The sequence below is a fragment of the Astyanax mexicanus genome, chromosome 12, assembly GCF_023375975.1.
Source record: "Astyanax mexicanus isolate ESR-SI-001 chromosome 12, AstMex3_surface, whole genome shotgun sequence".
In the NCBI taxonomy this organism is placed as follows: Eukaryota; Metazoa; Chordata; class Actinopteri; order Characiformes; family Acestrorhamphidae; genus Astyanax; species Astyanax mexicanus.
Window position 1 is genome coordinate 18,052,734 of NC_064419.1, and position 12,694 is coordinate 18,065,427.

General features: G+C 39.9%; 2 protein-coding genes across 11 annotated transcripts in view; both read right to left on the minus strand.

The window, feature by feature from the left end:
- The window catches only part of espn (espin), a 101,639-nt gene that overhangs the window by 8,203 nt on the left and 80,742 nt on the right, over positions 1–12,694 (minus strand). For all 10 annotated transcript variants that reach the window (XM_049485545.1, XM_049485542.1, XM_049485544.1 and 7 more), the window contains one exon: positions 11,642–12,034. In XM_049485545.1, coding sequence (XP_049341502.1) covers positions 11,642–12,034 — 393 coding nt within the window. The remainder of the gene's footprint in view (positions 1–11,641; positions 12,035–12,694) is intronic.
- Positions 3,570–8,106, minus strand: LOC125806051 (espin-like protein). The gene has a single exon (XM_049485552.1). The coding sequence runs from the start codon at positions 6,016–6,018 to the stop codon at positions 3,997–3,999; it is 2,022 nt and encodes a 673-aa protein (XP_049341509.1). The 5' UTR covers positions 6,019–8,106; the 3' UTR covers positions 3,570–3,996.

Consider the following 12,694-nt stretch of genomic DNA (forward strand, 5'->3'; position numbering starts at 1 on the left):
GTTTTTTTTTTTTTTTTTTTGAAAGGAAAACATACTCAAATACAATGAACATATAAGTAGGCCTATTACAATAATGACATTATTGACTTATTATACAATATATAGAAATTAACAATTTTTTTCTGGGACAATATATTATCCAAAATAAGTCACGGTGACTTGCCTACTAGGTGTGTGCCATGTTGTATCGCACACAATATATCATGACATGACATCCATGTTGTGATAATAGCAGAATTCTCTCTTAAAAGCAGGCTTCTAGTATTATTTACTGTAAAGCTTTTGTATGGCTGTTTATGTTTGCATTTTATATGCATGCACTAAATATTCTACACTTTAGTATTTTATATGGTAGATTTTTGGCTACAATGTTTTGTTACACTATTATTATTTCATACAAAATTAAATTATAATTTTTTCTAGTCTTAACCATCTTAGTTATGGTTGCTCATAAAATTTGTTTCTACAGCAGAATAATTTTAAAATGAATAAAATGTCAGTGAATAACATTATAGCAAATATACCATAAGTAGCTTACCCCAAGACCTCCTCCTAAGATTTATTTTATTGCATTATTGAATTCATTGCATCTTCTTCACATATTTTACCCAGTTTACCAAAAAAAAAAATCAGTATGGACTAGTGTATTGGAAAGAAGTTCAAGATGCGATACATATATCACAATACAGGGGGTACGATTTAATATATGCACTCAAAGTATAAAAAAATATTATTTGCTGTAGAAACTAATAAATCAGTTATTGTTTTTGTTTGCTTGTCGGTTTTTATAAAGGTAAACAAAGAAAACTACACTGAAAATCTTAGGTGCAGTGTTCCTCTTAAGGTGATTTTAATTCATTGCATACTCTTCACATTTTTTAGCTAGCTGGCCAAGAAAAACAGTATTGGCAACCGGGACTTAATCATGTCCAAATCCAATCAGGAACCTTACCAAAACCCTGTGGCAACAGATCTGTGTGCTATGCAACTGCCCTGGCTCCCTGACCAACTGCTGCCAAGACATTAGTTAGACTTTGCACGAGGCCACCTCCTTATGATGGAGCTAAGCTGAGGCAACAGGTGACCGTAAGAGGTTTATTTCAGCCAGCCCAGCAAGTTATTTTTACTGTCAGGTGACTACTACATTCAAACTGTAATTAGATTGCATGTTATACACCTCCAGCATCCTTGATGACATTAGCATGCTGACTTAGCCAGCTCGTTTATCTCTCTAGCTAATTAAAGTCAAGTGGTGGAAAAAACGGATTAGTTCTGTATTTTACATTTTACTTTATTTTACATGTGCTTTTTACCTCCTCAATTTGTAGATATCTTATGGAATGCAGGAGGGATGTGCCTTTTTGTAGGGTATATAATAATACTGTTATATATTTTTAAATAATCTAGAAAATACATATTCTGATCTGCATCTGTATTTGAGTTTTTTTTGTATAATTGTTTATGTTAGCAGTTTATATTCATGTGCTAAATATTACGTACTTTAGTTCTGTGATAGATTTTTTGTTGGATTGCATTGTATTTTTATGTTACATTATAATTTAACAATAATACACAAGAGGGAGTGCTATATATAACGTGCCTACGGCCTTGTGTCTATAAACTCAGCACAGGAGTGCCAATATTACATGTTATAGCACAAACCTCGAGTGTATTATTGCGATTTTACCACAGTTCCATTATTGCTGTTTATTAAAAGATTTTGAAAATATGATCTGTTTGGCCTGCTTTGTTTGTAGCTGAGCTGTTTGGCTTGTAAGCTTCAGTTACAGTGCATTACCGGCTGATAACGGCACTCATAGAATGCCTCTCAGCCAATCACATTGCAGGGTCAGAACTTACTGTGGTATAATTTTATTTAAAATCAGCGTTGGTAAGTTACTGTTGTTTTCAATTAGACAAAGGTTTACATATTTTTCGTTGATATTGAATGTTTAGCATTTATTTTATTAAAGTAGTTTTATTCTTGAAATTAATATCAGTGTTTGTGTTTTATCCTATCACCAAGAATATAATTATCACAAAAATACCCTTAGAGCCATATTGCCCACTTCTACAATGCAGTCCTAAGTACAGTAATGTGTAGTACTGGAAAACATACACCATAGAATATATTTTATTGAATACTGAAAAAAGTAACACTTCAAACATGAGTAAACATCTGAAAAATTAAACATTCTATCTAAAATTTCATTCCACAAACACCCCCCAACAAAAAAAAAAGTCCTTACCCTATTAAAAACTTTCAAAAACAATTACACTGACAAAAAGCTGATTAAAGGTCACCTAACTAAACAGTAAAAATATGCAAAGTATTGCTAATCCCACAACAATGACAGTAATTATTTGATTCAGTAAAGAATGGCTCATGCCCAGAAAGAGCTTATGTGCCCTTGGGTAACCCTAAACACACAGCAAGAACACTGGAGATTCAGTGACGAGGATCAGATAACCACCGTGTGTTAAAACCTGCATGGTTCTACTGATACCGCTTGTTACAAAACAGCACAATTCCGTTATCCACTCTGATATAAGCAATGAAATACTCATAGTTCTCATACTGTCACTTCAATGGGCTTTTTTTTACTTTCTAATAACAGTGGAGGGCTAGGTGATGTGTTTTTCTACACTGAAAGGGAAATTAACTCATTAATATCACAGTGGTTGAATCTGAGCCTGGGATAAAGCGTGTTGATGTTCAGACAATGAAAAGTGGGCACTCAAATTCAAATGTAAAAAACAACCTAGGACCTAGAAAGCAGACAAATATCTAAAACTCACTTCAAATGGCTTTTACAAAGAAATACACCAAAATAGCAGGTGTTAAGGGTGGAGCAAACCATATTCTGGACCAAAGGACCTCAGTCTGGATCAACTGGAACCATGGTCTTATTAGTTTGCAGTGTAAAAACACTTTTTTAGATGGTGTGGAGCTGCAGGAAGATGAGGCATTAAATATTTTGGGCTGATGCCGATGTCCAATATTACACATGTATATATCTACCAATGTCAATGCCGATATACATATTTACAACGTACAAATTGACTACACAGCCTGGTATAACTTTATTACTCTAAAACAAATAAAAATTACTTAAATGAGCAAAAATCTATTACTTTTAATGCAGCAGGGCCAATGTTAGCAGTGCGGTTCTTTCTGGCAATGTAATAATATCTTCGTGCATCCCTACATTTAACAACAGAAGAAGAAAAACAACAGGTGTTGTTCCAAAATCTGACTTCTGTTCATGTCCTTGCACATCATGCAGCAGTATGGGCACAACATTTTACTTTGCCGATTCCTGTATCTACTGTATCTGTAGAATATTGCTTATTTATAAACAGAAACAAAAAGAATCTGTGAGAAATCTGATATGCTCAATCTGCTGGATGATATACACGCACTTGAAGGGAGTCGGATTCTGGCACAACACCTGAAACAAGCCCCTATACGACAAACATCTTCTACAAACCAGTCAGACAGAAGTATAGGGTGATGCAGCCCACCTAGTTAATGATGATGTTATATTATCATATATCAGACCCACCACTTCACAATTTCTTTATTATTTTTTGAATCTAACATGAAATATCAATTGATATTCTACTGATATTTGCACAAGCATTACATAGAGAATGATACTCTCTGCAGCCAACCTGAAGAATTTAAAATTCAGGGAGGATGTTGTACCATTTACCACCTTTTAGGTTAATAAGGTTCAGATGTGAGGTGTGAATCACATCTTAGGCCTTCATTGCTTAACCCTAGCTGGATGCTAGCTAGTCTTAGAGTTGGCGGCGGTATTATGTATTTGCTCAACTCTCAGGCAATGAGAGGATCTTCTGGTGAGATGAGGTTTCTCTCCAACAAGAATGAACTTTTAATTCTCTGACATGCCTTATTTCAGATTTCAGAGCTCTTTCTGAGCTTTTTCAGAGCTTTTTTGTGTTTTACTCTAAGTAAGGTTTAGATATGAGTCAGATATCAAACAACTCTGCTTCCTTTTCCTTCCAAAAGGCAAAGCTTCGATCAATGTATCTGATAATTTCCTCATTGCTGAACTCTTTAAGCTCGTAAATAAGCTTTATGGAATCCTCGTTTGGCTCTTCTTTAGGTTCTTCAGCGTGGCCATTTGTGGGTTCAAATGGGGGACTTTCAACTGTCACTTGTACAGAGGCCTTTGCCTCCTCTTGCGGTGGTGCAACACTCTCTCCAGGAACCTCCTTCTCACTCGATGCCTGAACTTCAGCACAGTCCTGTATGGCAGACTCAGTGGTCTGCTGTGCCCCCTCCGTTGATGTCTCCGGAACAGTGTTCTCTGCTGTGTTCTCTACAGGGTCCTCGGGTAATTTTGGTGCCCTACCAGAAGGAGGGTCTGGGATTGAATCTTGTTCAGTCTTTTCAATAGTGTCATTGTTTTGGGATGATGAAGGCATCGTCGCAGGGGCCATCTCAGATACGAGTGGATCCGACTCTGCCGTGCTCTGGACTGGTTGTGCAACCTCCTGAAGTATTTCTGGTGGCAGAATTATCTCAGCGGCTGCCAGTATCCCTCCACCCTCTGCACTGTCGCCAAAGAACTTCAGTCTGATGTCCTCAAAGCCATCTGACCAATCACGGTTCCCTCTCTCAATGCTCTCTATCACCTCACGGTGGAATTGGCGAATCACCTCCCAAGAGTGACTGCCAAGGCGGTCAAACATTTCGTAGCACAGCAAGTGACGGAACTTCCGTTCATTGCGGGACATGTCCATTTGAAGCAGCTGGAAGTAACCAAGCATGAAAAGGTCAAGAGACAGACTATCGTACTGGACTGGCGCTCCATTTATGTGAGGGAGGAAGTGCTCGGGCCAGTAGATCATTTGAGCACGGCTGAGCCGACGGATCTGTCGAGTGGGTACCTGGCTCATAATGTTCCTCCAGTGGCCAAGTAGGTTTCCCACAACCTGCCTTTGTTTCATGAAGACTAGAAGCTGATCATCGTCAGTTTCCAAGCCGTCTTCCAACTCAAAATTATTACTGTTATATTGGGAGGGATTTTCCACTCCAACACCAAGGCTCTTTCCTCTGTCTGGGCACTTGGGTCTATAGGACTCTGTCATGGTGTACTTTCTCCAGTGCTCCAAAAAGAGGAACACAATCCTTTCCTTCCTCATTTCGATAGACTCCTGAACATAACTCAGGTCTGTCTGCACCTCCAGGCTGCGAGTAAGGTGGTCTACTTTCAGTGGCGGTTCACTAGATGGTGGTGGCAGGAGTTCAAGACCATCTGTGCCAGCTTGATGGACACCATTAGCTCCATTGTATGTCAGATGTGCACACGATGGTGTTATAAGTTCTTCATCAACTAATGCCAAGGTTGAATCTGGCTCTGAAGGTAAACCATTAGTTGCTTGATAGGGGTCCTCACAAGAACTAAAAAGTAATTCATCTTCCAGGATAGGCTCAGGGGAGAAACTGCACTCGCTCACTACCGGAAGGGACCTTTTACGCATGTATACTCGATTCATCTTGTCGTCTTCATACTTGGACTGACTCTGAATCTCATAATTGGCCTTTAGATTTTTCACAGACACACCGCATTGCTTGATCTCTTTCTCCACCTCCTCTCGGGTTGAGAAAGACTGTGAACGTCCAATATTGCCTGAGAAAGTGGAAGCCGTCTGGATGCTTCCACCTTTCAGACCTTCGTAGGTATAGCCTTGATTAATCATCTCCAAAATGTCAAATTCCTTCCCACCTAGTGTAGCAAGCAGGATGGCCATGTTCTTGAGAAGTGTAGAGATTTTGCTGCACCAGGCAGGAAGGTCTTCTGCCTGCCCATGAACCTGTTTGGGATTCACGGAAAAGTGCTCGTGGTTCAGGGCGGCAGACACAGGAAGAAGCTGCTGCAGCTCCTTTTCGAGCTGCTCCAATTCTTTCTCGACTTCCGTCACTTTGTGCATGACTTGAAGGTTCTCGATTTGTTTTTCGATGCGAATGAGGTCGTTCTCTGTCATCAGTTCACCAAATGGCCCCAGTATGGCATTGTGCACATGGGAATAATGCCAGTCTTGGGCCTGGTAATATCCATTGGCAGCGAACTAAAGCAGGGTCAGAGGAGGGAACAGAGAAGGACAAAAACAAGGATGGATTGTTCTTCAGCCTGTAGGTCCAAGGCTTCTCACACATGCTTTTCAATGCTTCTTCACCGCAAACGTTTCAAGCTTTACATGGATTTAGTGGTGCAATGGTAACTGGCTTACTGTGATTGAAATGAGCAGGCGAAGTGCGACCTTTATCAAATTTCACTGGCTTAGGATCTCAGTACGGCATGTTTGGGTTGGAAAGTAAATAGAAAGCTTCCAAATTAAGATATGGCTCTAGTCTTAACCCAGTTTTTTTATTAGATATCTGGAGAACTCCTACTGGTTTACTTAATCTGAACTGAATGTGTAGTCTGGATTAGGCACCAAGTCTTTAAGAAGCAGTTTCCCAGACAAGAATTAAGCCTAGTCTTGGACTACACAGCATTTTGAATAGAGATTTCTCACTGAAAGGAAAATATAGTCAGCTTGGCTTGGCTTAATTCCTGTCCAAGAAACTGCCCCCAAGAGTACCAGTCATTCCACATAATTACTCTATTCCACCACTCTTTTCACTTAATAGGATACAAGTATTTACTTAACAGTTAAGCATCATTGAATGCAAATCAGATATGTGGAATGAAAGGTGATTTTAAAGGACTTTTGTCTAAAGACATTTTTTTTGAAAATGTAAGCATGAAGTGAATCGGGGGGGAGAAAAAGGAGAAAAGTAAAAAGACGTAACTGCATTCCAAGACATCAGTTGCAGTGTGAGGGGGGCCTTGCATCACACCACTGAATCCCCATGTAAAAACTTAGAGCTGCCATGCACCATCACCATTATCAATATCTTACTTCAGTATTATCACAACTTCTAATATTGCCTTGGGATGGTCACAGCAGCCCCAAAGTGCACACTGCATCACACTCTAAAAAGACAAATGATGCAAAACACATGCATAGGACAGAAAATAAATCACACGGACAGGGAATTTTCAGGTTTTGAAGTACTGTAGCCATATTAAATGCAATCCACAGAGTCTTTTGCATAAATCATTATTTGTTTTGTCGACCAGTTAAACCAATATGTCCTCAAATAACTGGCTGCTGCTTTGACCAAAAAGGTGTTTGTTTGAAGATATTTTAGTGTAGAAATGCTGAAAAACAAGAGAGTTACTTGTAATGTGACGTTTATTTGTAAATATTTTAGTCTGAAAACATTAAAAATCAGAACAGTAAAGCTAGCATGCTGAAGAATGGATATATGGATGTCATATAATTAACTTGTTTAATCAGCCCCTGCAGAGATTTCAAGTGTTCCAGAAGTTTAAGATTTCAGTGGTTTTCAGAAACAAGTTAAAACCCAAAGACTAAAGGAATTCCAGAGAAATAGCTGACTTTCATGATTCTTGATGACTGATTACTGTCTTCAGTGGAAAATGATCGATTCCACAGCCTGTTGTTGTATTTATAGCCCAGGCATAATCTGTACAAAAAAAGTAATTGGAAATGCATTCAAATTCAGTGTAGTTGTGTATATTCTTGTTCTTTAAAAAAGACTTCCTGTAACCAGCACAACACCAACTTCAAGAGTGATAATGTAAGAATGTTAAATAAGTAAAATCAACTTGAAAGGAAAAGTTTGTGAAGTCAGCTTGTAAAATCGCACTAATAATGTTGAAGAATTAAAATGGTTGCTAAGCTTTTTCTGTTTGAAAACTGTGAAGAGTATTTGCTATGCTGTGAACTTTTGGCTAAATGCTAAAACCTTTGGTTAAAAGGTAAAGTCCTTTTGTCTAAAAGATGAAGCCCAAAAACTTTTGGCTGAAAGATAAAGTGCAAAAACCTCTGTCTGCTGCCTCTATTACTCTGTTTTCTGCCCCTCACCCTCTGTCTGCTGCCTCTCTTGTTCTGTCTGCTACCTCTCTCGCTCTGTCTTCTGCCTCTCCTCCTCTGTTTGCTGCCTCTCCCTCTCAGTCTGCTGCCTCTCCCCCTCTGTCTGCTGCCTGTCTGGCACTGTCTACTGCCTCTCTCGCTCTGTCTGCTGCCTCTCTCGCTTCTGTCTTCTGCCTCTCCCCCTCTATCTGCTTCCTCTCTCGCTCTGTCTTCTGCCTCTCCCCCTCTGTCTGCTGCCTCCCTCGCTCTGTCTTCTGCCTCTCCCCCTCTATTTTCTGCCTCTCTTGCTCTGTCGTCTGCCTCTCCCCCTCTGTCTGCTGCCTCTCTCGCTCTGTCTTCTGCCTCCCCCCCTCTATCTGCTTCCTCTCTCGCTCTGTCTTCTGCCTCTCCCCCTCTGTCTGCTGCCTCCCTCGCTCTGTCTTCTGCCTCTCCCCCTCTATTTTCTGCCTCTCTTGCTCTGTCGTCTGCCTCTCCCCCTCTGTCTTCTGCCTCTCTCGCTCTGTCTGCTGCCTCTCTCGCTCTGTCTTCTGCCTCTCCCCCTCTATCTTCTGCCTCTCTTGCTCTGTCGTCTGCCTCTCCCCCTCTGTCTTCTGCCTCTCTCGCTCTGTCTGCTGCCTCTCTCGCTCTGTCTTCTGCCTCTCCCCCTCTATCTTCTGCCTCTCTTGCTCTGTCGTCTGCCTCTCCCCCTCTCTGTCTGATGCCTCTCTCGCTCGGTCTTCTGCCTCTCCCCCTCTATTTGCTGCCTCTCTCGCTCTGTCTTCTGCTTCTCCCCCTCTCTGTCTGATGCCTCTCTCTCGCTTTGTCTTCTGCCTCACTCGCTCTGTCTGCTGCCTCTCCCCCTCTGTCTTCTGCCTCTCTCGCTCTGTCTTCTGTCTCTCCCCCTCTGTCTGCAGCCTCTGTCTTCTGCCTCCCTCGCTTTGTCTGCTGCCTCTCCCCATCTGTCTTCTGCCCCTCTTGCTCTGTCAGCTGCCTCACCCGCTCTGTCTTCTGTCCCTCCCCCTTTGTCTTCTGCCTCTCTTGCTCTGTCTGCTGCCTTTCTCGCTCTGTCTACTGCCCCTCCCTCTCTTAAGTGTCCAAAAGTTTATGGACACTTTTGAATGGATTCCTATTTAGGCTTGGCAAATGTTCAAGCCCAAAAAATGTCCTTTGTATGGAAACTATAAGATGTATCATTCCAAAAAGCACAAGCAACATAATTCAGTATAGGCTTTTCCAAGCTAAGTTAATCAATATTAATATTAAAAGAGCTCTTGTATTAAAATGTGTATCAGTATAAGCAGTTTTGTATCAGAATCCAATAAGTACAGCTGTAGCTCAGCTGTAACTGTAGCTCAACCCATCAGTAATATTTATTGAAACACAGTGTTCTTCAGATGCTAACACAAAGATGCAGCTCATATACAGCCATCTGAATGGCAGATACAACCATGCTCTTCTCAAGAAAACTCTTCTGTGCTCTGGTTACAAAAGGAGTACTCAATGCTCCTGCCAGTCAGAAACATCATCTACAGTTTACAGGCACATTATATGGACAAAAGTATTAGGGTACATGCTAATTTACTGTTTCCTCAAATATGAAAAGTATTAAAAAGTGTTTATCCTGCTTTTGTTGGTGTAACTGTTTCTACTGTCCAGTGAAGGCTTTCTACTAGATTTTGAAGCATTTGGAGGATTTAAATGCATTTATCTGAAAGAGCATTAGCTAGGTCAACATGTTGTATGATCACCATGCCACACTCCCATTATCAAGTCACCTTGACAGTATTGGAGTACCATTATTGCTGGGGTATAATGCTGAGGAGCTTAATACCACCACATAATCCACACCTTGATATAGGTCAATATATCATGTTTATCTGCTTCTTTTGACAATACATCTTTACCGTGATTAAACAAGCTGTGTAATTTGACTTGATAATTGTAATATGGTAATTGCGTTTGTATAAACCCTTTGCAGATATTAAACATGCAAAGTTACTGCTCTTCATTCACACTATCATGCTGTTATAGCAAAGTTACACTCTGGACTTCATCTTGCTGCTACTTGCCTACTCTCCCTATTTTTTGTATATTTATCTTCATATATATTTCATTCTATTTAATTTTTATTTATATATCTTTTTTATCTATTTATCTTTATCTATTTTAACAATGCTCTTTGGGTGTAAACCGGACCGTGTGATCACAATTTTGTTCTACCTCATGTACCACAATGTAATGTAAATGACAATAAAGTCCATGAATCCTTGAAAACTTGTTTTTGCAACTCTAAAAGTGCTTAATTTTAGAAAAGTTACTTCAGCTACAAAAATGCTGTTAGAAAAGATATAATTTGATAAAAAAAAAAAAAACACTTCAACACACCACAGCAAAACATCACATCTACACTATCCTCCATGCAGTTACTGAAGATGGAATTACTGAAATTTGCATGGGCTAAATAAGGAATTATTCTAAACAAATTAGCTTATAAACAAATTAGCTAAATGTAGCACACAAACATTTGTTTGTGAAATGTGCTGATGAACCACAGGAGGATAGACAGGAATAAGTTGAGAAAGTGACTTTTCCTTAGCAACAGTTTCCTGCACCAAATCTAGATTGCAAGTCTTAACATCACATTAAACACTGTAGTTAGGCCACAGTATTTTTAATGGACAACATATCATATTATTACAGCCATTGTGTCCAACCACTTTAATGATATAATATAATAATAATGCAATGACAGATTTTTTGGGAGTATGTTTTCTGGCAATTCATGTTCCCTGTCAGAAGTTTACTTTACATTTTAAATACTGTATTTTTTGCACTATAAGGCACACTTAAAATCTTTTCCCAGAAGTTGTCAGTGTGCCTTTTAATCCGGTTTGCCTTATGTATGAATTTTACCAGTCAGGTTGTAAGATGCAGTAAAACCTCTGTGCTGAAGTCCAGCATTATAAAGGAGTTTCAGTTTAGTTCCCCAGCTGTTTTAGCTTTAGCTGCTAACTGCGCTAAGCGCTAGCTTTTTGGCCGTCCAGTGGTGAGTATTATCGGCCTGAAGCCAGCTGCTAACCCCGGCTAGCGCTGCTGGAACAGTATTAGCCGCTAACCACAGCGCCAGCTCTTTTGTCGTTCAACACTCAGGGTTCCTCAGTGTAGCTCTGTAGAGTGGCATTAGTCGTTACCCGCTAATGCTAATGCTCCAGCTTTAGTGTAAAATCTAAGTAACTGTAAATCTAAGCTTACTGTAAATAAACTGAAGTGCTTTATTCATCCAAATAAACAGTTTTCAGGAGAGAAACCAGTGTAGATTAACATCCAACGTCTGTTCCTACTACTAGTTACTAGTGTCATATGAAATATGCCTTATAATCAGTCACGCCTTATGTATAAAAAAAGCAGACCAGAAAATAGATGTTTATTGATAGTGAGCCTTATAGTGCAAAAAGATACAGTTCATTTTAGCTTGTACAACTGGCTAAAATATTGCTTAAGGTTCTTTATGTAAACAAAACCATTAAACCTGTATATTGTTTGATAACTCAATAATGCACACATTGTGACAGTAACTGTAATTAACAGTGTGTTAAAATCCATTTTCTCCTGCTGCTAATACTGAAGACACATTCTCATCTTATACCCCTTAAGCTTTTAAATGCGTAACCCGTTTACTTACCTTTTTCTTGCTTTCTTCTTCCTCCTGCATCTTTACTTGCAACTTCCTCACCATCACCTGTCTCTTCCACTCAGGGATGGCTCTGCCCTGCTCGTCATGGGTGGGCACCAGGGCCTCTATGTCCACCAGGCTGGACTTGCGCTGGCCCGATGCGCCGTTGCCATTGACGACGGCGGACAGCTGGTCACAGCTCTGCGATGAGGACAGGTTCCGAGGGGAACCGCCGCGGGCCGTGGGAGACCCGGACATAGGTGGAGAGGCAGGTGGCGGAGAAGAGGGTTTTGTTGATTGGACTGCATTAGACTGGGGCGGGGACTGAGGTTGAGGTTGGGATTGAGGCTGCGGTGGAGGTGGGGACTGATTTTGAGGTGGTGGCGACATGGGCTGATCTCCCTAAAAATGTAAATATCAGACAATAGCAGAATTAGATAAATGAAGTATAAAGGTCACATCTAAGTGCAGTTGTGTTCAGTTGTCTAAATGTGAAATAATCACCTTGTATATAAAGCAAGTAATTAATTCATAGCAGTGCTAATTAGCATACTATAATATACTGTTAAATTATCGTGGTCATGCTTTTTAGTTGTTATAAAATGTGACTCTTTTGCCAAGTGGTTTGTTTGTTGTTAGTTATCTAATTATGTTTGAATAGTTAACAACAATAAATGACATTTGCAGACTACTACTGATTGCTTTGAAAGAGTAACAGTAGTTCAAAGGAGGGATGGACCGTAAATTTGCCAACCAAAAATACCCAAATTAATACTAAATAATTTTTATAAAATAATGACAGTCAAATCTCTAATACTATACACCTTTACTGTTAGAGTTCTGTGAAATTTGTCTTGCGTCTCCCAATGGCTCTATTAAAAGCATGGTATCATACACACCACAATTATAAAAACAACTCAATTGTTTTAACATGTATCCTAAACAAAAACCAAAAAAAAAAAAAAAACAGATTATTTTTAAGTGGCAGCAGCAGGCTCCCACTCCATAATCTCACCGCCTCCCCCAGCCCCTGGCAGCACTCCAAAACTAAAAGCAGGGAGT